At 40.6% G+C, this 24,530-nt stretch overlaps 3 protein-coding genes across 3 annotated transcripts; 2 read left to right on the top strand and 1 right to left on the bottom strand.

Annotated features, from left to right (window-relative positions):
* Positions 1 to 15,007: 15,007 nt before the first annotated feature.
* LOC143610210 (putative squamosa promoter-binding-like protein 19) lies at positions 15,008 to 16,178 on the top strand. The gene is made up of 3 exons (XM_077084750.1): positions 15,008 to 15,351; positions 15,435 to 15,571; positions 15,650 to 16,178. Exons 1-3 carry the CDS (start codon positions 15,008 to 15,010, stop codon positions 16,108 to 16,110), a joined length of 942 nt encoding a protein of 313 aa, XP_076940865.1. The 3' UTR covers positions 16,111 to 16,178.
* Positions 16,179 to 18,467: 2,289 nt separating this feature from the next.
* Positions 18,468 to 18,785, top strand: LOC143610217 (uncharacterized). The gene has a single exon (XM_077084755.1). The coding sequence runs from the start codon at positions 18,579 to 18,581 to the stop codon at positions 18,783 to 18,785; it is 207 nt and encodes a 68-aa protein (XP_076940870.1). The 5' UTR covers positions 18,468 to 18,578.
* A 173-nt stretch (positions 18,786 to 18,958) lies between these two features.
* Positions 18,959 to 21,488, bottom strand: LOC143610200 (nuclear transport factor 2B-like). The gene is made up of 2 exons (XM_077084742.1): positions 21,190 to 21,488; positions 18,959 to 19,136 (listed from the first exon to the last, which is right to left on the bottom strand). Exons 1-2 carry the CDS (start codon positions 21,484 to 21,486, stop codon positions 19,062 to 19,064), a joined length of 372 nt encoding a protein of 123 aa, XP_076940857.1. The 5' UTR covers positions 21,487 to 21,488; the 3' UTR covers positions 18,959 to 19,061.
* Between the last annotated feature and the right edge of the window lie 3,042 nt (positions 21,489 to 24,530).

Genomic DNA, 24,530 nt, shown 5'->3' with positions numbered 1-24,530 from the left:
ATAAATCGGGCCCGGTTCCGGGTAGGGGTTTTGGTACTAAAATGCATACCCTATCCGTACTCTACGGGTAGGGTCAGGTATGGGTTCGGGTATTAAAACCCGGGTATAAAAAAACCGGTTCAGGGTATTTTTTTCAGGTCCAGTTCCGGGTTCGGGTTTTTTGTGCACCTCTATATATAGTTAGAGGGATAAAAGATCCGATACATTAATCTATGTTATTATCATACAATATGTACGCGACACTTTGAAACATTGATTTTCAATAACCACGCGAGCCGGTCTTTGTCCACCTTCACCATCACCGTTCAGCAATCTGTCACCGTAAAACGATTCCGTCCACCGTCGAAACAACCATCCACAGTCGTCATACACCGTCGCCAGTTGTTTTTCACAAGTTTGTTTATCTTTTGATAAGAATTGAAATTGATGACCCTGATTGATTAATTAACCTTGAAGTTGATCCAATTAATCATCATTTGAAGCTTCAATCGTTCAATTTTGAGTTTTGAGTGATGGGTTTTAACCTTAAATGTATCAGGACTTAATCCTGGACGTTTTAGGTTAACCTTGAATATATTAGGATTTAAGTCTAAACTTCTTTGACTTTTGTTATGAACTTCTTAGCATTTTCTTCTAAACTTTTTTTGTTTTGAACTTCTTAAACTTTTTCTCTGGACTTCCTGGTTTTTCTTTAAACTTTTTTTGTTCTAAACTTCTTAGATTTTTGTATTGACATTCTTAGCCTTTTGTTCTGAACGTTTTAAGTTTTGAACTGAACATTTTAGTTTTGTTTAGAACGTTTAAACGTAATATTTTGAACCCTGTCAGAGCTCAATTTAGAGTATTATTCTGCAATTTCATAATCGATTGATGATTCTAAAGCCTTCTCTACACATCAATTCGGTTGATTAAATCATCAATTTTTTATCAATTTGAAGATTCTTGATGTTCAACGACGTTCTATTTTTATTTTTATTTTTGAGTTTTAAGATTTCATACTTTAAGCTCTTATTAGGGTTTAGAATTGGATAAGATAGAGCGAGGAGTTCAGAATTTGGATCCGAATCGTTTTGTAATTGATGAATTTGATCACGAACTAGTTTTGGGTTATTTACGAAACTACCACCGCGTGTTTTGTAATCTAACGCTCTGGAAGGTCACGTACGCAATGCACGATAAGTTATTATTGTACAATAACACACTCCAATATATATATATAATCACTATGGGCTATTTTCTAAAATTGATCTTACTATATATAGAAATATGATATACCAGAAATATTAGAATATAAGTCAAGTTGACAAAGGAAAAAAGAGTAAACATTATAAACATTAATGAATCAATCAAGTAAAATAAAGAAAAGTTATGTCGATTTACTCTATTTTATCAATTTAGTGGCCCAAATAAAACTAGTTATATTTTTATATTTGGTTTAAGGTTTAAAATAGTTTAAACTTTAAACAGCCCATGGCCTCCCAATGAGAGTATGAGAAATTGAGGATTGGTGTATTGTTTTCTAATAAATTATGTTCTCACAATGAGTTTTATGGTTTGTGGGTCCGTGTTGGATTGTTTTCTTTTACTTTCGTTTCGATTGTATACGTATGTGCATTCGTCACTTGTATATGTAGCATTTTTTTATGGGTGAACCTAATATCCAAATTATCTGGTTTGGATTGAAATTATTCAATTAGCATGCAATTTACAGTTAGAAAGAGACATCTAATGACTATTGTAATGCCTTCTACTTGCTAGAAGCCGTCTCTTTATTAATGAGATTTTTCACCGTGGTTAAAAAAATGAGGTAAACTAGTTACGTTGTCTTGCACAACACGACATAAATTTTGTATATGTACAATTATAATCTGGCATATCAAAACACGCGTTAAAGTTGTTTACCACACCTTAATTTACTTTATTTTAGATACAACTTCGTCTTTAGTAAAATTTATATTAATTTGCTTTATTTTAAATATAACCTCGTTTTCAATAAAGTTAATATCGGAATATTGAGAAAAAATTAATCATCCTGCACGATGTAGCGGAAAAACACCCATGTATATAAGGCACACATAGAGGTCGCGGATCCCATTTTCTCCGGGGGGGGGGGGGGTCTCGGAGCCATTTTCTCCGACTTCCCTCACTTTCTTATTGTTTTCCATCATTTTCCGCATAAACCGGTGAGTACCATATGGATTTCGATGAAATATAATCCAGGAGAAACTAGATATGGTGTTTCCACCCGGTTTCCTTTTTTTCCCACCTCTTTACGGCTCCCACTCCGTATGCTCTAACGAATGGTGGAGCCGGTAACACTTTCAAGCTTTTGATGTTTATTTCAAAATGAATATATGACATAATTCTCCTAAACTAATACGAGTACCTTTTATGGGTTATAATTTGTTATCCATCGATGATAACTAAAACATGCAATGCTATCGTTTTAAAAACCTTGGTTACCTTAACTTACATATATTATTTAATTAGAAATAAAGTTAGTGCTTCTTATTAGTGGCGGACATACAAGCTTAGCAGGGGTAGCCTTCGCTACTCTTCAACTTTTCATCGATAGTGTAATTTTTTTTTATTTTGTAGGTTTTATCGCTATCACTGAAAAAATATAATGTTACCCTGTTTTTTAAAGCCCAACCAAATTAAGAATTCAATCCATATTAAAGCTAAACCAAAGTTTAAAGCCCAAACAAACTAAAACCCGATGAACCATTAACCATATTTGTTTTATGTTCGTTGTTTAGTTTAAAGTTTAAATTTATTTTTTTAGCGTGTTTCATACAATGCAAACGGAACAAATATAGAAACACGATAATAAATAATTTAAACACCCGGGGTGTAGATTTCTCCTATTCTGTTTTTGAAAGCTTGAAATCAAGCTATTACAACTTCTTCTTTTACTTTATCAAACGTTTCTATTTCAACTGCACAAATTAAAGGATTGTTCAAACTCATCACCCAGTCAATCGCGCACATCCATCTTGGATAAGCTTCATTTTAAAAAAATACATTTTAACACATAAGCTGGTTATTATAAAGAATAAGTTAAAAACTGATAATGATGTGAAAATATAAAATGTTTGTAAAAGATGTAGATAGGAGAGAATAAATTTTTAAAAGAAAGTTTCCTCCTACGGGTATGTAAGGTATATATGATGCCATCTAACAAACCCTTTCAAAATATAATTATTTGAGTCCTAAAACTATAGCCTAATAAAAAAAATAATAGTCGGCACTAACCTACAATCTAATAAACAAATTATTTTGTAGTGGCAAAAACGTATTTGGTGCCATCTTTTCTTTGTTTTTAATGTTGTTGACTTGACATTGACAAAGACATCAACAACTAAAGTGGATGGTGAAGAGGTATGTACCCGCCTCAACATCTAGCGAGGCGGGTCAACCCACAAGATATAGACAAGAGGCTTGAAATCAAGATATTATGAAGGCACAAAGCCAAAACCTATGCGCATGGCGCATATCACATATGCTCATGCATCATATGCTCAGGCATCACATATGCTCATGCATCACATATGCTCACGCGTATCACATGCTCACGCACCATATATGCTCACGCATATCACATCTACGCGTGGCGCATCCGCGCGTGACGCATATCACATGCTTAAGCATATCACATCTGCGCGTGGCGCATCCGCGCGTGGCGCATATTACATATGCTTGTGCATATCACATCTGCGCATGAAACATCTGCGCGTGAGAATAAAGAGAAGACCTCGCGCATCCTCAGGATAGGCGCATATCACACATGCACATAATCAACCTCGTCCTTATCCAAATCAGGATAAGGACAACCTTGATTGTGCACGTCAGACAACCTTCCAGAAGGTATCCTTTTAAGGAATAAGAATATGCTGATGTTAACAGCTGCCAATGAAAGGTGGACAACTCAGCAAAACCCATGTGCTACCACGTGATTGCACATGGGTCAGGTAAAATACCTGGGTCAGAGAATAATCAATGAAAGAGCACCAGGTGTCCCAAGGACACGTGGCGCAAAACAATAGGAGGAGGCCAAAAAGGCCCTAATTGGGTCTGAGCCCAATCATTGGAAACCCTAGCACTATAAATACCACATCAACTCCACAAGGAGAGGTACGATATATTACGCTGTATCACGCAATACTAAGCTATATTAAGCAATACACTCCAATTCCTTACTCTGAGATTATTATCTTCTCCTACAAACTCTTATTCTCACACCGGAGGGTTACCCCAAAGAGGACCCCTCTGTCCCTTTCTGAGGGGTAAGTTTACGGTGCTGTTCATTTTGTAGGTGGAAGAATCCAGATTCCAGAGAACCATCGGTGAAATAGCATAATCACACCCGAGGAAAGTTGATCGTCTACCAGTGAGTCGATCCACGTTTCTTCATTGGCGCCATCACCTGTTACAACGGCAACAAAATCTCATCAATTCTCTCTGAAAAACTTCACCATGGTTTCTGGTGTTCGTAACAGCGATCAAGTTCTGGAGGATATTGAGCGTTGAGGACGTTAATGAGGGACAGCAGTTTCTGAGGGTGCCGCGTGATTCTACGCGCACCACCAGTAACCATTCCTTCATCACAACTCCTCATAGCCAGACTGAAACTCCTCCAGACGATCTCACGTTCCAAAATCTTACCGGCGCGAAACAAAAAGGACCAATGGGTCCAGAAGATGAAACCAATGACCCTAAAGAGTGGCTCATAAACGAGCAACGACGTCTAATGGACAAGTACAATGAGCTGGTCAAACACAAAAAGTTAGCCGACTTAACACAAAGGCTCGCGTTTGATAAGCAAACCAATCAAGGAACAACAAAAAGGGCGCGCGCGCCGGAAGATGGTCACTCTGTTCACACTGAACACGCAGAGTTCAGTGATGAGGAAGTGCACAGCATGAGGAAGACGCGAGATACTCATGCAGGAGGCTCACAGCTCCGCGCGCACATGAACGTGACGCCTGGAGCCAAAGCCGACATGGATCTGTACACACCGTACAGCCCACCAGTGAGAGGGCAAGTGGACGTAACCACACCGTACAGGCCAGCCATCTTGGTGAAACATTCAAAATTCACTGAGCGCATCGCGAAGGCCCCCATTCAGCACAAAACCAAGATGCCAAGTGGTTTGGGCAAATATGACGGCACAACAGATCCAAACGATTTCTTACAAGGTTTTTACAACACGGGAAACCTAGAAAGCTGGACGATGCCAACATGGTGTCACATGTTTGCTCGCTGCCTCACGGGCGCGGCGCGTGTCTGGTTCGAAAGCTTGCCGACTGGGCAAATCGATGGGTTCGAGGAACTATTTGAAAAGTTCCAAGCTCACTTCGTACAGCAGCGCAGACACACGCGCGACCCTGATGACATCATGCACTGCGTGCACAGGAATGATGAAACGATTGAAGACTACATAACTCGTTTCAATCAGGAGTCTCTGGCAATTGGAGGTATCACTGAGCAACTCTTGCGCGTGGCCTTTATACAAGGCTGCGCGCAGTTATCAACTCCGCAGAGCTCTCGTGAGCAGAGATGGCATGCCAACCACTTGGGCCAAGCTAATGGAAGCATCGCGAGTCTTCGCGAGAAATGAAAAACAAATTGCCCAAGATAGAGCAAGAGAAAGAGGGCATCAAGCTGAGACACCGCGCAGCAACGAAAGAAGGGGCAAACAGAACTCTATATGGTCCAGGTTGCAACCAACCAGTTTTTCTCCCGCAGAAAAGCAGGCGCAACCAAGCTCACCCCAGCCCCAAAAAGACATTCGTAATCGCGGAGAAGGTGATAAGAGGGAAGGCGGCAGAGATCCTAACAGACCTCTGCCAAGAATATGGACTCCCCTCACTAAAACGCCTTCACAAGTGTTAAGCACTGAGAATGTCTAGTTCAAAAGCCCCAAGCCACTACACTATAAGGGACCATCAAACAGTGGCAAGTACTGTGAGTTTCACAAGTCCACAGGACACAACACTGATGCATGCCACCACTTGAAGGATGCAATTGAAAAAGATGTGAAATCAGGCAAGCTGGCTCACCTGGTGAAAAACCCAAGACCAGAAAATGAACCAGAAGGAGCCTCAGCCAGCAAAAAGTTCAAAAGAATCTGTGTAGCCGAGGGAGGAAGGCAAGGGCAAAGATCAAGAAAGAGAGGCGCGCAAGTCCAAGGAGATTGGCGCGAGCAACAAGTAATCTTCCCAAGAATCAGGGGAGGCCCTTCTATCAGCAGCCCTCTTGTCATCACTACACACATTGCTCACTATGAAGTGTCAAAAGTCCTGGTGGACACTGGCAGCGAATCAGACATCATGTATGAGCAATGTTTCAGGAAGTTGGATCCGGCAGACCAAGCAAGGCTCGAAATTGTGAATGCACCAATCTCTGGTGTTTCAAATGAAATCATTCATCCCCTAGGTCAAATACAATTTGAACTAACTATGGGGGATGAGAAACACAAGCGAGCCGAAGTTGTCAACTTCTTGGTCTTGCCCACCACTTCATGCCACAATATGATCTTGGGTAGAGGAACGATTGCCCAATTCAACGCCATACCGTCGCCAGCGCACGGCGCGTTGGGGTTCCCAACACCAACAGGTGTAACGTTCGTATACCGAGATCATTTGTGTGCAGTGACAAGTACACCACGGGAAGGGAGAATGAAACTTCCAATGGCAGACAACGCGCCAGAGGAATGGATTCTCAACCCAAAATTCCCGGAGCAAACAATCACAATTGGCGCTAAGATATCAGACGACACGAGGTTGAGAATGAAAAGACTGCTCACAGCATATATGTTGGTCTTCGCGTGGCAACACTCTGATATGACTGGGGTTCCGCGAGACCTGGCGCAACATTCTCTCAACACGTTCAAGTCTGAAGAGCCAATTACTCAAAAGAAGAGAGTCATGGGGGATGAGAAGGCGAAGGCCATGAATGAGCAGGTTGAGGATCTACTGCGCGCAAACATCATCCGCCCGATACGATACCAGACATGGGTAGCCAATCCTGTGATGGTAAAAAAAGTAACGGGTCGTGGAGGATGTGCATTGACTTCAAGGACCTCAACAAAGCATGCCCAAAAGATTGTTACCCCCTCCCAAACATCGACGCAAAGGTGGACTCCGTGGCGCCATTCAAGCTCAAATGTTTCCTGGATGCCTACAAGGGCTATCACCAGATTCAAATGGCACCACAAGACGAGGACAAGACTGCCTTCAGAACCGACAAGGGTGTTTTTTGTTACACAAAAATGCCCTTTGGTTTGAAGAATGCGGGAGCCACCCACCAAAGACTTATGGATGCCATTTTCAACGAGCAAATTGGAAGAAACCTAGAAGTCTACGTGGATGATTTGGTGATCAAAAGCAGGGAGGAAAAACAAATGCTCAAAGACATCGAAGAAACCCTTTCGCGCCTAAAGGAAGTAAACATGAAGCTCAACCCGAGCAAATGCACTTTCGGCGTACAAGAGGGGAAATTTCTAGGTGTAATGGTCACCAAGGATGGGTTCAAGGTGAACCCAGAGAAGGTGGAGGCCATCCTTGACATGCCCTCGCCATGTAATGGTAGATTGGTATCAATCAACAGGTTCCTAGCGAACCATGCAAGCAAATCTACCCCATTCGTTAACACATTGAGAAATTGCCTAAAGAAAAGCCAATTCAAGTGGACTCCTGAGGCCGAGCAAGCTTTCAGTGAGATAAAAGAATGTTTGATAAATCTGCCCGCGCTCACAGCTCCACTTCCTGGCGAAACTTTGACATTGTACCTATCAGCAGGAGAGCGCGCCATCGGCGCAGTATTGTTGGTGGATCGCAAGGGAGTCCAAACGCCAATATACTATGTGAGTCGGGTGCTGACAGATCCTGAGACGCGCTACTCCATCATGGAAAAGTTAGTTTTGTCACTAACACAAGCGTCGCGCAAGCTTCATAGATATTTCAATGGTCATCCCATTGAAGTTCTGACTGGTTACAACATCCAGCAAGTCTTGCGGCGTCCCGCGCTATCAGGAAGGCTGACAAAATGGGCGCTGGAATTAAGAGAGCACACGATCGCCTATAAGCCCCGTCCAGCAATAAAGGGACAAGTCTTAGCTGATTTCATCGCAGAAATCCCCGAAGGAAAAATTGAAGAGGTTCAGCGCGAGGTAGACCCTCCGCGAGCCAATGATGAAGAAAATGTTTGGAGATTATTCACTGACGGAGCTTCAAACAACGAAGGATCCGGCGCAGGCCTCAAGCTGGTGGATCCAGAGAATCATGAATATACTTACGCCATCAGGTTGGACTTCAAGAGCACCAACAATGAAGGTGAGTATGAAGCCCTGCTGGCTGGCCTGCGCATCGCGCACAAATTCGGAGTTAAAAAGCTAGAGGCCCATGTTGATTTATACTTGGTAGCAGCACAGTTCAATGGCCTCTATGATGCCAGGGAGAATACCATGCCTCTGTATCAAGAGCAGGCGAAAAAGCTCATCGAGCAATTTGACTGCTTCAGAATCATTCATATTCCGCGCAGTGAAAACAAATCTGCCGACGCGCTGAGCAAGATGGCATCTACCAGCTTCGATCACTTTGGCAAAGATGTCAGGGTAGAAGTAATGAGCAACCCGTCGGTGGGAGCGAAGTCTGTCCTTGTAACTCATACAACCCCTTCATCATGGATAACTCCAATAATGGAATTCTTGAAGGAGGGAAAGGTACCGGACGATCGCGCACAGGCGAGGAAGATAAGACACAAGTCGCAGAACTATGAACTGCTTGATGGTACATTATATCGATGCTCTTATCTTGGACCGCTCATGAAATGCCTAGATGCTGAGGAAGCAAGCTATGTGATCAGAGAGATACACGAAGGAATCTGTGGAATACATGCTGGCCCGCGCATGGTGGTTGCCAAGGCAATGAGCGCAGGTTACTATTGGCCAGGCATGTACTTGGACGCTTTAAAAGAGATCCAAAAATGCAAAGCGTGTCAGAGCTATGCGCCAAACACCATGCGGCCAAAGAACAACTTGATTCCGGTGACCTCCGCATGGCCTTTCCACAAATGGGCAATCGATATTGTGGGTCCCCTACCGCAAGCGCAAGGGCGAGTAAAATTTTTGGTAGTGGCAGTAGACTATTTCACAAAATGGGTTGAAGCCAAGCCACTAGCAAAAATCACAGCCGAGGCGATGAAGCAGTTTATTTGGAGCCACATCATATGCCGTTTTGGCCGTTCCATGGAAATTGTGAGCGACAATGGCAAACAATTCACTGACAGGAAGATATCCAGCTGGCTTAAGGAATTGCGCATCAACCAAATCTTCACTTCAGTATACCACCCTCAGGGAATGGCCAAGTGGAGCGCGCGAACCAAAGCTTGCTAAATGGGCTGAAGAAAAGGTTGGAGGGAGAATCCCATTCTTGGGTCGAAGAGCTACCTAATGTCCTGTGGGCGCACAGGACATTAAGCAAAACCAGCAATGGCGAATCCCCGTTCAGCCTAACCTATGGAACGGAGGCTATGATTCCAGCAGAAATTGGATGCCCATCCCATAGAGTGCTCATGATGAGCAAGATTGATAACGAGCGCGAAAGGAGGTTGGATCTCAACTTACTGGAAGGGCGCAGAGAGGCGGCTATCATCAGTGAAGCCAAATACAAGAAAAAACTGGAAAAATATTACAATCAGCGCGTGAAAGAATGCCACTTCAAGAAGAATGATTTTGTCCTTCGAAACAATGAAGCTAGCCGCGCGATACCCCCGGGAAAGATGTCCCCCAATTGGGAGGGACCTTATCAAGTCTTGGAAGAATTGGGAAAAGGCGCATACGCTTTAAAAGATTTGAATGGAAAGAAGATTCCGCGCGCATGGAACGCGGCACAGCTTAGAAAATGTTTCATGTAAAAATTGTCAAGTTTGTAATCAAGGCTTTTTAAGCCATTATGAATAATGATACGCGCTATCTTCTCTTAATGTGGATTCTATTACCTTTTGCATACATGTTCCACACTTCCCTTTATTAATTTTGAGCAATATGACAACATTGTATTGACATCAAAACAAAAAATAAAACGAAGTAAAACATACATGCGCGAGCTTCAAGCTCAAACGCGTTAACGAGTCTTAACTCTAAAACGTCAGGGCCTTAGCCCAATAATATGAGCCTTAGCTCAGGGCCTTAGCCCAATAATGTGAGCCTTAGCTCAAATCACTCACAACATCCATCCTACATGCAGCGCAGCCTGACCATAAAAATACCTAAGCACAACTAAGGCAAAGCACATGCCAAAACATAGTTGTTAAGGTCTCAGGTCGAGGTCGCGCATGAAATTGTAATGGATATCTGAGTAACACATACTGACACGTAAAGGCAAAAAAACTCATAATTCCCTATAATAAATGCGCGATAACGTCGCGCAAAAGAGGAATAATGAAACGCCAAGGCACGTGTCAACATAATCAGGATATTGCAAAATCACTTACAATATGACAAGGATTAAGTAAAATAATTTCTTTACAACCTTGTTCTTATTTCAACGTGCAAGCATATCTTATATTCAACAAGCAAACATGCAATATAAAGAGATGAATTGGGAATGCGCAAGATGCGAATAAAGGGAAAACAAAATTTCATTCCAAAGCATTGAAGTTTACAAATTTACAAAGTGATGAGATACAAACTACAAATAAAAAAAAACATGAAGGGCTTCTCAAGTCTCTATATCGATGTTAGCCTCTTCATCGCCCTCATCACCTCCCTCAGCATCTGGCGCAGCCCGCTCCTCATCATCTCCAAACTGACCATAGTCAAGTTGTTCGTCTTGAATGGAGTCTTCTATCACAATAGTACCAGGAGCGGGTCCTTTGGCCACGCCAGAGCCGCTAGCAGGGGCAGCATTCCCCGCGCCATCATCGCCGCCACCAGCCCCTTCGCACTCGTCAAGTAATTTCTTTAGCGCGCCGAGATCGGGCTGGTCAGCAAGCGCGGCTATCTGCAAATCATAAGGAAAAATATGAGTACAAAAAGACTAGGAAAATAAGTCAAGGTAAACTCATTAAGGTTAAAATACCTGCGCAAGGATGGGAATGGGAGTATTCAAATACTTCTCCCCCGTTTGCGAGTTAAACATCGCCATGAAGTCCATTCTCCCCCTTTTTGGGGGTAGGACGGGGGACTTCGAAGCAGCCTCCGGCGCAGCCTCGGCACCTTGTTGCGCCTGAGGTTGATCCACCAAGGTCGCCGGCTCTACAAACATTTGAGTGAGCAAAGATTCATTAGTAATTATATCAGAATCGCACTCATAAAACCATAAAGTATAAAGTATACCTGTCGAAGAGGAAACGGCAGGCGCAGCGCCGCTTCCCTTTTCCGCCGCGCGAAGGGAGGAGGTGGCGACACCATACCTCGTGTGGACAGGAGGTCTGCCCACATTTTGAGGCAGGGAAGACAAGGAAAACTTGGAGGTAAACTCCTGGGTTTTCTCAAGTCCCCTCGCCTGAGTAGGAGGATCCTGAGCAACAGGGGCATCATCTTTCTTCTGTTTCTTACTGGCCCCTGCGCCGGTTTTCCCTTTAGCTTTACGCTTTAGTTGGGGCACCTCAGCCTCCTCCTCCTCCTCCTCTTCCGCGAGCTCCAGCTCGTAGTTCTCGAGCGCGTCTACAATACGTGCAACAGAAATGTTAGCCAAATTTGGTATTATAAAGGCATAAGCATAAGTACAAAGGCTTACCAGGCGCGTCGCTGTCAAAGCGAAATCCCAGATCAACAGGGATGAACATGTCATCGAAGCGATCGGGAAAACCAACCTCCCAGCGCCCAGCGCGACAGAGCCACCCTCCATATGCTCATCATAGGCGGCGTGGACATACTCCTTGCTGACAGCACAAAACAAGTCAAATGATATCAGCAAAACGAATTATATTCGCGCAGAAGTAATGCAATGAGTTAACTTACACAAGCCGTCAACTTGGATAACGGGCTCAGTCGCGCTGTCGGCCCACCTCCTGCTCATACCAACCCCCACCAGCGCCTCCTCGCAAATGTTCTTGGCGGGGGATGGTTCGGCAGTCAACTTTTTTACCCAGACGCCAGTTGGGTTCTTGAAGACACCCACATCCGCAGGCGCAGAAGAGATCGTGCGCATGGTCATGCGGATGGGGATCACACCAGCCCTGATATAGAAAAATCTCTCAGACCAGTCATGAAGGCTCTTGAATGAAACAGTGCAGCACTTGACCTTCTGACTGCGAGGAATAAATGAGAACCAAGAATCTTGGATCTTGGGCTTATAAAAAAACTGAAAGCACCGAGGGGTGGGCTCCTCGCGCTGAGATTTGCACATGAACTCAAAGTGAGTCATGCGCACGAGTCCAAACGGATGGACTTGGGATATGTGAATCCCATAGAATCGAAGCAGCGCACCCACAAACCTTGTCATCGGGAGACGAAGGTTGCAGTGGGTGAAAAAATGGCAATACAGGGAGATATAGCCGGTGGGCGGATCCGCCGCCGTTTGCCCAGCCGCCGGCAGCATGCAGCCATACTCAGGGAGAAAACCCTGAGAGGCGATAAGACTGTCAAAATCGGACTGCCTCAGTTTACAGGGGATCTCATCCCACTTCTTCACCGCCTTGATCGTCCCCACCTCCTCCGATGAGGCCTCTGCAGCCCTTTTCCCCTTGCCGGTCTTCTTCAAAGTAGACATTACTAACGACTTCACACGGCGTCTGCTGGGGAAGGTTGTGGTGTCTGAGCTATCAGACATACAACTGTAAAATCGGACAGAGGATGCTTCTGAAGAACGGAAATCTGGAAGATATGCACTTAATCGGAATAGAATGAAAGAAATAAGCTCTGAATAAACAACAAAGAAGATGAAGGATAAAAACTCTAAGGGCTTGCTTTTATAGGCCCAGGAGAGAGAGAAATTGGTACTAATCGGACTTCACGCGCCCCCACTCGCAGGTGTAAGCCAACGCGAGCGCGACACGTGTCCCTGACACTGTGTGAGGGGACACGAAAGAGAACGAAACAGGTGCTGCCAGAGTTCACGCGCCACCACTCGCAGGTACGGACCAACGCGAGCGCGACACGTGTTTCTGACACTATGTGAGGGGACATGAAAGGCAACTGTAGCACCTCGAGCACACGAAAGGTCTGACACGTCTCCATCTCTGACGCATGTCAGCAACAACCAACCACGTACAGGGACGATTCGTTTCAACCAAAAGGATAGAATTTCGCGCAACGATGAGTAATAAGAAGAAAAAGACAAACCCTACTAAAAGAGCAAACTATTAAGTCTAATATCTATCTTACCTCGCTCGCGCGAGACAAGACACACATTAGACTGGGGGGCTTGAAGAGGTATGTACCCGCCTCAACACCGAGCGAGGCGGGTCAACCCACAAGATATAGACAAGAGGCTTGAAATCAAGATATTATGAAGGCACAAAGCCAAAACCTATGCGCATGGCGCATATCACATATGCTCACGCATATCACATATGCTCATGCATCACATGCTCAGGCATCACATATGCTCATGCATCACATATGCTCAGGCATCACATATGCTCACGCATCACATATGCTCACGCGTATCACATGCTCACGCACCATATATGCTCACGCATATCACATCTGCGCGTGGCGCATCCGCGCGTGACGCATATCACATGCTCACGCATATCACATCTGCGCGTGGCACATCCGCGCGTGGCGCATATTACATATGCTTGTGCATATCACATCTGCGCATGAAACATCTGCGCGTGAGAATAAAGAGAAGACCTCGCGCATCCTCAGGATAGGCGCATATCACACATGCACATAATCAACCTCTTCCTTATCCAAATCAGGATAAGGACAACCTTGATTGTGCACGTCAGACAACCTTCCAGAAGGTATCCTTTTAAGGAATAAGAATATGTTGATGTTAACAGCTGCCAATGAAAGGTGGACAACTCAGCAAAACCCATGTGCTACCACGTGATTGCACATGGGTCAGGTAAAATACCTGGGTCAGAGAATAATCAATGAAAGAGCACCAGGTGTCCCAAGGACACGTGGCGCAAAACAATAGGAGGAGGCCAAAAAGGCCCTAATTGGGTCTGAGCCCAATCATTGGAAACCCTAGCACTATAAATACCACATCAACTCCACAAGGAGAGGTACGATATATTACGCTGTATCACGCAATACTAAGCTATATTAAGCAATACACTCCAATTCCTTACTCTGAGATTATTATCTTCTCCTACAAACTCTTATTCTCACACCGGAGGGTTACCCCAAAGAGGACCCCTCTGTCCCTTTCTGAGGGGTAAGTTTACGGTGCTGTTCATTTTGCAGGTGGAAGAATCCAGATTCCAGAGAACCATCGGTGAAATAGCATAATCACACCCGAGGAAAGTTGATCGTCTACCAGTGAGTCGATCCACGTTTCTTCAGATGGCAATGGAGTCTGATCAGTGTTGTGTCTTTTTGCACCATTTTCACATTATCCATGTATTCAAACACCAGATTAAACATTATGAAACAAGTGGTCTGAAGAAGAAGATGATGACAGTCATCAGTTGTTCCTGATTCATGTGCATGTTGTTTGATAATAATCATAAACATCACCATCTTTCAACTGTTGAAAACCTTAGTTTATGGGGACCATTTTGGAGGGCAGATAATTACACAACAAATCTCTCTTTCTCAAATGGTCCTCCTTCAACCTCTGGTTTTAGTCTGCATGTTGTGACATTAAAAATATGAATACAACACCCTTTTTATTCAAAGCTCATCATCATTGACTCTTTTGTACTACATACTCTCTGTCACCTGCTGCTCTTAAATCCTAATTAAATACTCCTTGTTATGCAAATCCATGTCAGTTTTTGTTCATTAACCACTTCTCTCTGTAAGTGATCACATGTTAAGAAATAGTTAGTATTTTCTATGTATCTTTTTATATCCTTATTATTATTATTGTTACAGATCATTATGGATTGGGTTTTCACACCATCTTCTCCATGGGACTTAACTGAACTGGACATAGATGATGATTTTGATGTGTCGGAGGTTTTCTCGGGGTCTGGTGACGGGATCTTTAACAAAGTAAGTGATCAAGAGCATACAATGATGTCATCTTCATCTTCTGGTTTATCGAAGAAACCAATAGGTGATTTGGGTGAGCAAAACGTGTCGTGTTTGGTGGACGGGTGTGAGGCGGACCTTAGCGGTTGCAGAGAGTATCATCGTCGCCATCGGGTGTGTGAAACTCACTCCAAGACACCGGTTGTGACGACTGGTGGTAAAGAGCAGAGATTTTGCCAGCAATGCAGTAGGTATGAGTATGAATGATCTTGATATCCTTGTGAAAGTTGTGATATGAATCACTTGACTAAATTTAAGGTTAATTGATTTATAGATTCCATTCACTTGAGGAGTTTGATGAAGTGAAAAGAAGTTGCAGGAAGCGTCTTGACGGGCATAACCGACGTAGGAGAAAACCGAGACCTGGGTCCGTGTACTTGAATTGCGAGAGCTTTTACACCGATCATCGAGGTTTATCATTTGGTTCGATTCGGTTCTCGAAATTAAGATTTAAACAAATGTTTCATGATTTCAAATTGGTCTTTGCAGGTACAAAATTGCTTAACTTTGGTAGCTCACCGGCAATGACATTTGGGGAGTCTCGCCAAAAACAAAAGTTTAACGAGAGAACACCTTCGGATTCATATACCAGTTTCTTTAAGAAGAGGAGGTTCCCATTTCTGTTGGGAGTTGACTCGGATAAAGTCAACCAACCGTTTACCGGATCATCTTTTCAGCAAGCTGTTAACACAAGTGCATCATCTGGTGTTCTCTATCTTCTGTCAAATTCAAAGCACGTGCATCATGCTTCAGTGTCGGGGCCGACCAACAGCCTGGTTCAGTCCAGTGGTTCTCTGAGTCAGCACTCAGGTCCACATCTACCGACACGAAATGCAACAGGACAGAATAGTGGTCACACCAACAGTCAGTTGATAAGGATGATTCACTTCCGGACTGAAGGATTGTTAGAAAATGAAGCGGCCCGATTACTCTCGTTTTCTTGGGATTAATCACCATCACAAAACTCGGTTGCCACTTTGGATGGAGATGAGTTGTAAGTTGAAATAAACCGCTTGTTGGATTGTTATGTAGGGGTGTTCAAAAGAATCTGAATCCGAGGATTGTTATGTAGCTGTAATGATGTAATCTAAAATAGACTGCTCATACTAGACGTGCACAAATCGGGGTTCACCTTGAAAACCCGAACCGGTTCGGAACCGGTTTTTTTCAAACCGGGTAGAAAATGACACCGGTTCCAGTCAGGAACCGGTTCGGTTCCCGACCCGACCGATGCCCAGAAATGCAAACTTTTAGGAACCGGGTAGGATTGGAACCGGAACCGGTTTTTTTTGAAATTTAAATATTATAGCCGTTAGGAACCGGTTCCAACGGCTATATAGCCGTTTTTGACCGTTGGAACCGGTTTTTTAACTACAAATAGGTTATTTTCTTACTATAAATAGCAAGGTTTGTTTGTGTACTTGTTAAACCACTTCCAAAACTATAAAACACACTCCAAACCACAATTAACCTTAAACCGACAACAAATGGCAACTAATGATGACGTTGTTATGGTGATCGAAACAACAAGATGCCCCGATGTTTGGGTTCATTACGATTTGTGTCTCATGACCGACTCACATGAGTTGGCACGTTGCAAATATTGCTCGAAGTTTCTTAAAGCAGGGTCCAACTCGACATTACGAAAACATACGAATAAGTATTGTCGAGAGAAAAGAAGTTTGGAAGCTAAAAAAACGGAAGTGGGAGAGTCGTCCGGCTCTACAACCCAAAAATAAGTATTCCCGGATTAAAACGAAGGACTTTGTTTTTTATGTTTTAGTTGTTATGTTTAGTATCGTTTAGGTTTTAATAATGTTTGTAATAGTTATTTTTTAAATAAATAAAATGTTTGTCGTTATTAAAAAAGTAACAAAAATTAATCATGAGTAACAAAAGTAATTATAATAAAACAAATCAAAACTAAATATTAGTTGAACAAGTTACAAATAATTTTACCAAAACAAATAATTACAACTCTTCTTCGTCTTCATTCTCGTCTTCACCCTCGTCTTCGTTATCGGAAGAAACCCCGTCCTCCGCCTCCTCATCATGAATATTACCGTTGGAACCGGTTCCAACGGATCTATTGTCTCAAAAACCGGTTCCAACGGCTATATTACCGTTGGAACCGGTTCCAACGGCTAATTGGTGTCTAAAAAACCGGTTCCAACGGCTATATTACCGTTGGAACCGGTTCCAACGGCTAGTTTGACTTTTGTTTGACCCTTCAAAAAAAACCCGTCGGAACCGGTTTTTCCAGGTACGAACCGAACCGGTTCCAATTAAGAACCGGGTAGGAACCGGGTTGGAACTGATACTGACATACAAATAGGAGAACCGGGTACGATTTTCGGGTACAAAAATACCCAAACCGGGTATTGTACCAATCGGGTTGGAACTGGAACCGGTTCCGGTTCGGTTCCACCAATTGGGTTCCGGAACTGGTTTTTTTGTGCACGTCTAGCTCATACTTGATTGGCTATTGTATTGTGTGTTTAATTTGATGGTATGTGTGATCATTTGATTATTTAAAGATCATGGGGTCATATTCAAATGGGTGACAATGATTTTTAAGATTTGACCCACATGAATCACAGTTATGTGGTTAAACGTAATCTTATTTGTGATATTTTAGTTAATCAGCATTGTAGGTGGGAGAGATAGATATCAAGCATTAGATACCTTTTAAGGCTTTAACACATTTTGACCTGTTTAGTTTTATTAAACATGTCATGTTTGGGTAGATATGTCTGTTAAACACGCAACCGTCAATCCGTTTAGCCCATTTATTACAACCACCAACCCACTTAACACGTTTACAACTTGATTGCAACCCATGAATCACAGTTATGTGGTTAAACGTAATCTTATTTGTGATATTTTAGTTAATCAGCATTGTAGGTGGGAGAGATAGATATCAAGCATTAGATACCTTTTAAGGCTTTAACACATTTTGACCTGTTTAGTTTTATTAAACATGTCATGTTTGGGTAGATATGTCTGTTAAACACGCAACCGTCAATCCGTTTAGCCCATTTATTACAACCACCAACCCACTTAACACGTTTACAACTTGATTGCAACCCATCAACCTGATTCCTTAAATTGTCATGTTCCAGTTACAACCTTTTAAGTGTGTTATGAATAAATATGTGGGTTGTTAAACTCAACGATTCAACCCATCAGCCCGAAACAATAAACAACAAATTAGTATAAAATAAGTATAAAAAATAAATAAAAAGGTAGCTTTAATCCCTTGATTGATGCTCTTGACAGATATCCACTATAAAAACATTAAAAGTGGGTGGCTTTATTCTTTAGCTTTATGAGAATAAAATTCTTAAGGCATCTACACCTCTGTGTTTAAATAATATATGCAAACTTATCATCATCTTTGTTATTCTAAGAGGAAGAAATGCAAGACTGGGCGGCCCCAATCATAGCTGCAGCACTGTTTGCATTTCTAGCACCAGGGCTCGTGTTTCAGATGCCTGGAAACGAGTCACCGATGTGTTTCATGAACATGAAGACGAGTGTAATATCCATGTTACTGCACACAGTGCTCTATGGTTTGTTCCTTATTTTGTTTCTTGTCATACTAGATATACATATCTATGCTTAGTAGTTAGTATTTGTATGTATTTTAGGTAGCATGTAATCCTAATCTTTAACTTAATGCATTTTCTCCTTATTATGTATTCTCTTATTCCCCTTTCTAATAGTAATAAAATCACTTTGATTTAACATTTAAGCTGTAGTATACAACCAATTCGAGTTATCAGACAATCGAAGTTTTTCAAGAAAGAAACATGAAATTCATAAGTTTTAGCACCAAAGAGTAAATAAAACAAACATGTTCTCGGATTGAAGTTCCCACACATTTTAGTTGTACGAGATCTCAAGCATAGTTCAGACGGAATATGTGATTGTACACATAAAAGCTTCCTTGTGGTGTAGGCATCAAATGAAACATCTGCACGTAACAACATTCACAAAAAGGATGAACATAAATCAAGCGTTTCGGGCCAACCCGTATCAGAACTATCTACTTTGACCTGTTCCTGTTTTGACCCATTACCCAATCCAACTAACTAACTTAATCAGTTTCACAGTTTGCTACCTCTAGTTATGAGGCATAATACCATGCATTATAAACAGAGTATTTCAATCTTTTAAATATAAACTGAATTGACCAACTACTGATGCTACCACTTTCTTTTGTAATGTGTCAATATTAGTCAGATGCATAACTGACTTCTAAGTTCTAATATATGCATCATTCAGTAAGTATCATACGGCCGCCTAAAAAGGTATGACTGCCAGTTTCCAATAAGGCAATAATGCACCTCTAAAATTCATAATATTTCATTATCAAAGTGCATAATAGTGGGAACGACTGCATAAACAAGATTTCAGATCTCACCACATTGTCAAATCACTGCAATCTGGAATAGAATAAATTCTTTTCAAAATCAGCAATGATCAATGCTACATTATCTACAACTTTTAAAAATAGCGTAATATGGGGTAATCAAAGAATGTTTTCACAATAGCTGTTTATCCGAGACTCTCCTAATCTTTGAGCCCAACACGAACCGTTATTCCTACTGGTTTTACCAATGTTCCTTAATCAACCCTAAACCTTCCTTCTGTTACAATCTATGTATCATCAGCTATGAGCTCTAGATCTTATAAAAGACTGTTGCCAATAATTTAAAACATTCAAATAATTACTGCATATGATACAATCATAAATATTATTTAATTTCAATATATTAATCACAGTTATCAAATGCGCTTGGCGCACTAAAGGCGCATAGGCCTTGCCTAGGGCCTAGGCACAAGGCGCAAAAAAAGCGAGGGGCTGAGAAAAAAAGGCGCACTTAAATAAAAATTTTAAAATATATTATGTATAGGAAATATAATACTATTCTTCAAATAAAATAAACAAAATATTTTATATAATATTTAATATCATCTAATTAGTACCAAAAGTTCTAAAATAGTCGAGATCCAATTGTAATTCCAAAATTTGAATAATAAAATGTTCAGTATAATTCCTTAGACCACTCCTATATCTCAATCTCAATAGCACTCCTTGCGTTTCTTTTGCTTGGCTTTTATCTTCTCATGTTCATGTCATAGACAATGCCGAAGCACTCGCCTAGGAACTTGAAGCGCACCTACTGAGCCTCACTTGAAAAATGGGCCTAGGCGCAAGAAGCGAGGGCTTTTAATAACTATGATATTAATTAAGTTTATCTTTTATTTAGTTTCATTATTGTATTATAATTAGGTTTCCTTATCGTTTATTTTTCCTATTTTTATGTCTTTAGTTTTCTATATATTGTAATCTATGCAGTCGATATCGCCGATATATGATATATCGGTTATTGGTCCCTTGGCGATATATAGTCAGAATGTCGGTACCGATAATATCAACGATATTGACCGATATTGGACCGATATATCACCGATATTCCCGATATCAGTATTTTAAGTCTCAATTATCAACTTTTAGTGTTCAATGTTATTGTTTTAAGTCCTAATCAATTCTTACTTGCTACGATTGTTAGTGTTATGCAATTTGCAAAAGGTTAATTTGTTAATGGTAGGAGACTATACTGAATTATTAGTGTTAAATTGCTATATATATGAATTTTACATGATATTAAAATTACCGATATCCCACCGATATCTCAAATATCGGTCCTTGACCGATATCCGATATTTTTCCGCATTAACTGCTTAGATTGTAATATTCAAAAAGAATAAGAAAAATAATCAGAAAATTATCCCAACTTTGGTTTCTTCTTCTCTTTGTTCTCGAAGCCTAACCCACTCTACGGGTCTATCGGGAGTATAAGATCCATTACAAATCCAGCATTTGCTTCTTGCTGAAACTAATATATGTAACAGCATGTATAAATGATCAGATAAGCCCTAATCTATAAAGCAAAATTATATAACCAGATGATGAGATCTAGTAACATAATAAGTTGCACACAAGGTGTTCGACGAAATACCTGACTGAACTTAAGAGCGTGTTGTTCACCAGACAGCTGCAGATTCCCACTGACTAACACAAGCATACCACCAGCAGGTCCAGAAGGCTGGCAATCGACGGTGGTGATGGTGTGTTTGCACTGCTGGAAGGGAAGAGATGTGAGCTTGTTGACGATGTTCTGAGAGCCTTGGATCTTCTGGCCTTCGAAAGTCAACATGGAAGACTCTTGGTACAGGTTAGCCAGACCAGCCCGGTTGGTGTCGAACGTCGAGTAGTAATGCTCCACGAATGCTTTTGCCAGAGCGTCAGGATCCATCGGGTCGGGTCGGGTCGGGTCGGGTCTGGTTTGGTTTTGATTATTATCAGTTTATCACCGTCAAGTCAATCGACTTGGCAGAAATGTTAAGCTACTGGTTGGTCGTGGGACCTTTTATATTAATACGAGTCATGACTCATGTCCATCCCATCCGTCTCTCCTGGCTACGGTAAAAATATTAATTTTAATTAGGGGTGTGTATGGATCGGTTTAGATGGTTTTAGATCAAATCCATAACCATAACTAATATGTCGGTTAATCAATAACCATAACCATAACTGATCCGTTATGACGGTTTCTGTTAATCGGTTTAGAAGGTTATAATGAGTGGGTTATGGGTCAGTTAGCCGTGACCAAAACAATGTAAATGAGTCTAAATCTTTGATATACCAAAAAAAAATTTGTAAATGACATGACATAGTTAACAAAATATATAATCCATAATATTAATGATATATTCATTCAAACAATTAATAGATAAATGAATAACTTTTTAGTAAAATTAAATCATATAGTAAAAAAAAATGAGAGCGTTATTAGTTTATTATATTCTTTAATTTCCTCCAAATTATCAACAACGTGATCTAATTATACTCTATAAAGTTGAGAATCTTTTAAATAGGGTGGTTCAATTATGGTGGATTTGAAATTATTTTTAACCAAAACCGACATGTGCTTGTCGGTTTTCAAATACTCATTAGACCGACCCACCCGTTATATCGGTTATCGGTTAAAGTCGGTTCGGTATTTCGGTTATGGTTCGGTTAATAGTTATGACGGCTAATTTACACACCACTAATTTTAATTAGTCAGAATTACAAGATTTTGTTAAATATGTTATCTACGTTACAAAACACATGGTTGTGTTGCAACGGAGTAGCAACTTGAAATCCGTCTAGGACGCTAAACTCAAAAAACAAGTTAGCAAATACCAAGGACAGTGGCGGATCCAGAAATTTTTTTAGGTGGTGCACTACTTTTAGAGTCGGATATAAAAAGTTCCGGGCAGGTTCGATAGTTCGGGCAAAGCTCATTAGATAATAAAAATGCTATAACAACATCAAGAATAATTAACAAATAAAAAGAACCATTAACATTTAACAAATGAATCTAAAACCCTAAAATTGATATAAGGCTGAAATTAAATAAAAGTTCTAAAATTTGTAAGGTGCAAGAATCAAACCTGCGACTTCCGGTTTACAAAGCTTTGAACTTAACAACTAGACTAGCACATATTTTTGTATTTAGGGGGGTTCCTTTCTAATTTATAAGGTGGTTCACTCTAAATTTCTATATATCAATACACTATTATTTTGAAACTCGGGTGGTTTCGAGGAACCACCCATTTGTTAACTGGATCCGCCCCTGACCAAGGATAGTGTTATCATTCGTATAACTTATGATATAAAAAATATATATTTAAAACGACGTGTAGAGCTTATGATACGGAAAAAAAATTAAAACGACGTGTAGTCAGTTGGTAAATCTCATGTGTTGTGGCTTTGAGTTGATGCGAATTCGGTTGGTTATGTTCTTTGCGTTACGCATTGCAGTGGCGAAGCGATGCGAAGTAAATTAGGATAACAAAATGTGCTCGTTGCGACGACGAAACGAGACAAATTTGATCGGTTGTTTACAAACAAATTAATAAACGTTCTAGAAAATTTTAACATGTATTTTTTTTAACAAACATACTTTTTTAAAGTAAAAAAAAGACATGCTTAAAAGAAAAAAGAAACCGACTTCGCACCACCACAAGACGCCACCTGATCCGGTCAGATCATTGCAGTAAAACCTTGCAAATCTTTTATACATGTGAAAATAAAATAAAATGTCAAACATAAAGAGTAGACAGGTGGTGGAGATGGGCATATATCATGGTACATTCATACTTTTAGTTTTGGGGTTTTGAGTATCGTTATCAGCTTCAATTCAATTCACCTAACAAAAGTTGTGATTAATACAAGCACACGCATTATATGGATAACAAGACATATGGACATAAGACATGATGAACAAGATAAGCAAATGGTATCAACTACGGGGTACCGGTATCTAGTTGATACCAAAATGAGCATTCCCATAAGCGAAACAAGTCTTCTGGTACCAATACCAGTACCAAGTTCTTAAGAAAAATGGATCGATACTGGTACCGGTATTTACTGAATTTTTGCTTACGATACCGATACCGAGCGAAGAATTTTTGGTCTAGTGCCAAGTTTAATGAAAATCGGGATTGTTAAATTCAGGATCAATACCAATATGATACCGAGTTTGGGACACTAAAAAATTAGGTATAGATTGATTAGACATTTAAGCTTAACTTTTAGCCACAATTTAGCAAGTTTTCTTTTATAAAATAGGCCTTCAAAAAATATTTGAGCATAAATTTCTATTAAAATTATTTCTATTAAACTCAAATTTAATTGAATATAATTATTTATATACATTTGTATAATAATAATAATTATTATAAATATGTAAATAAAACCACCTTCAAGTCCTTTTTTCAGTCATAAGGTTTATTCAACAATGTAACATATACTTGGCCCAAAATTATACTTAGCCCAAAATATTTTTTAAAAATGATATCCATCCCAAAATAAAGCTTTTAAATTTATTTATGGTTTTTTTTCAAATCTTGGTACTTTTTTTAAAATTATTTAGTATGCTATTTTAATTTTAATATCATGGTATTTTTATTTGTAATTAATTTAGTTAAACTAAAAGAAATAAAATAGTTGAAAGATAGATTGGAGTGATATATGACCATTTCCAAAGTTGAAAGATGGTTAGAGACAGAATGACGTGTCGTTGATACGAAGAGAGCGTAAAAGATGGTTAGGGGTGGGAGGACCACTCCCACCACCCTAAAAAGAGTTACTTTTAACATTTTGGGTTCTCAATTTTAGAATAAACATCGTTTTCTATTATGTTTTTTTCACGGTTATTGCTTTTTCTGTTTCTATGGAGCTTATGAATCACTTTTATTTATCCTTTTATTAACAACCAATTTTATTAGAAAGAAAAAAGGAAGAAACAAA

Source organism: Bidens hawaiensis, unplaced genomic scaffold (genome assembly GCF_021521415.1).
Source record: "Bidens hawaiensis isolate Kalapana, Puna unplaced genomic scaffold, B.hawaiensis_p1.1 tig00024998_1, whole genome shotgun sequence".
Lineage (NCBI taxonomy): Eukaryota > Viridiplantae > Streptophyta > Magnoliopsida > Asterales > Asteraceae > Bidens > Bidens hawaiensis.
Note: the sequence above shows the minus strand (reverse complement) of the source record. Positions and strands in the feature narration are given on the sequence as shown.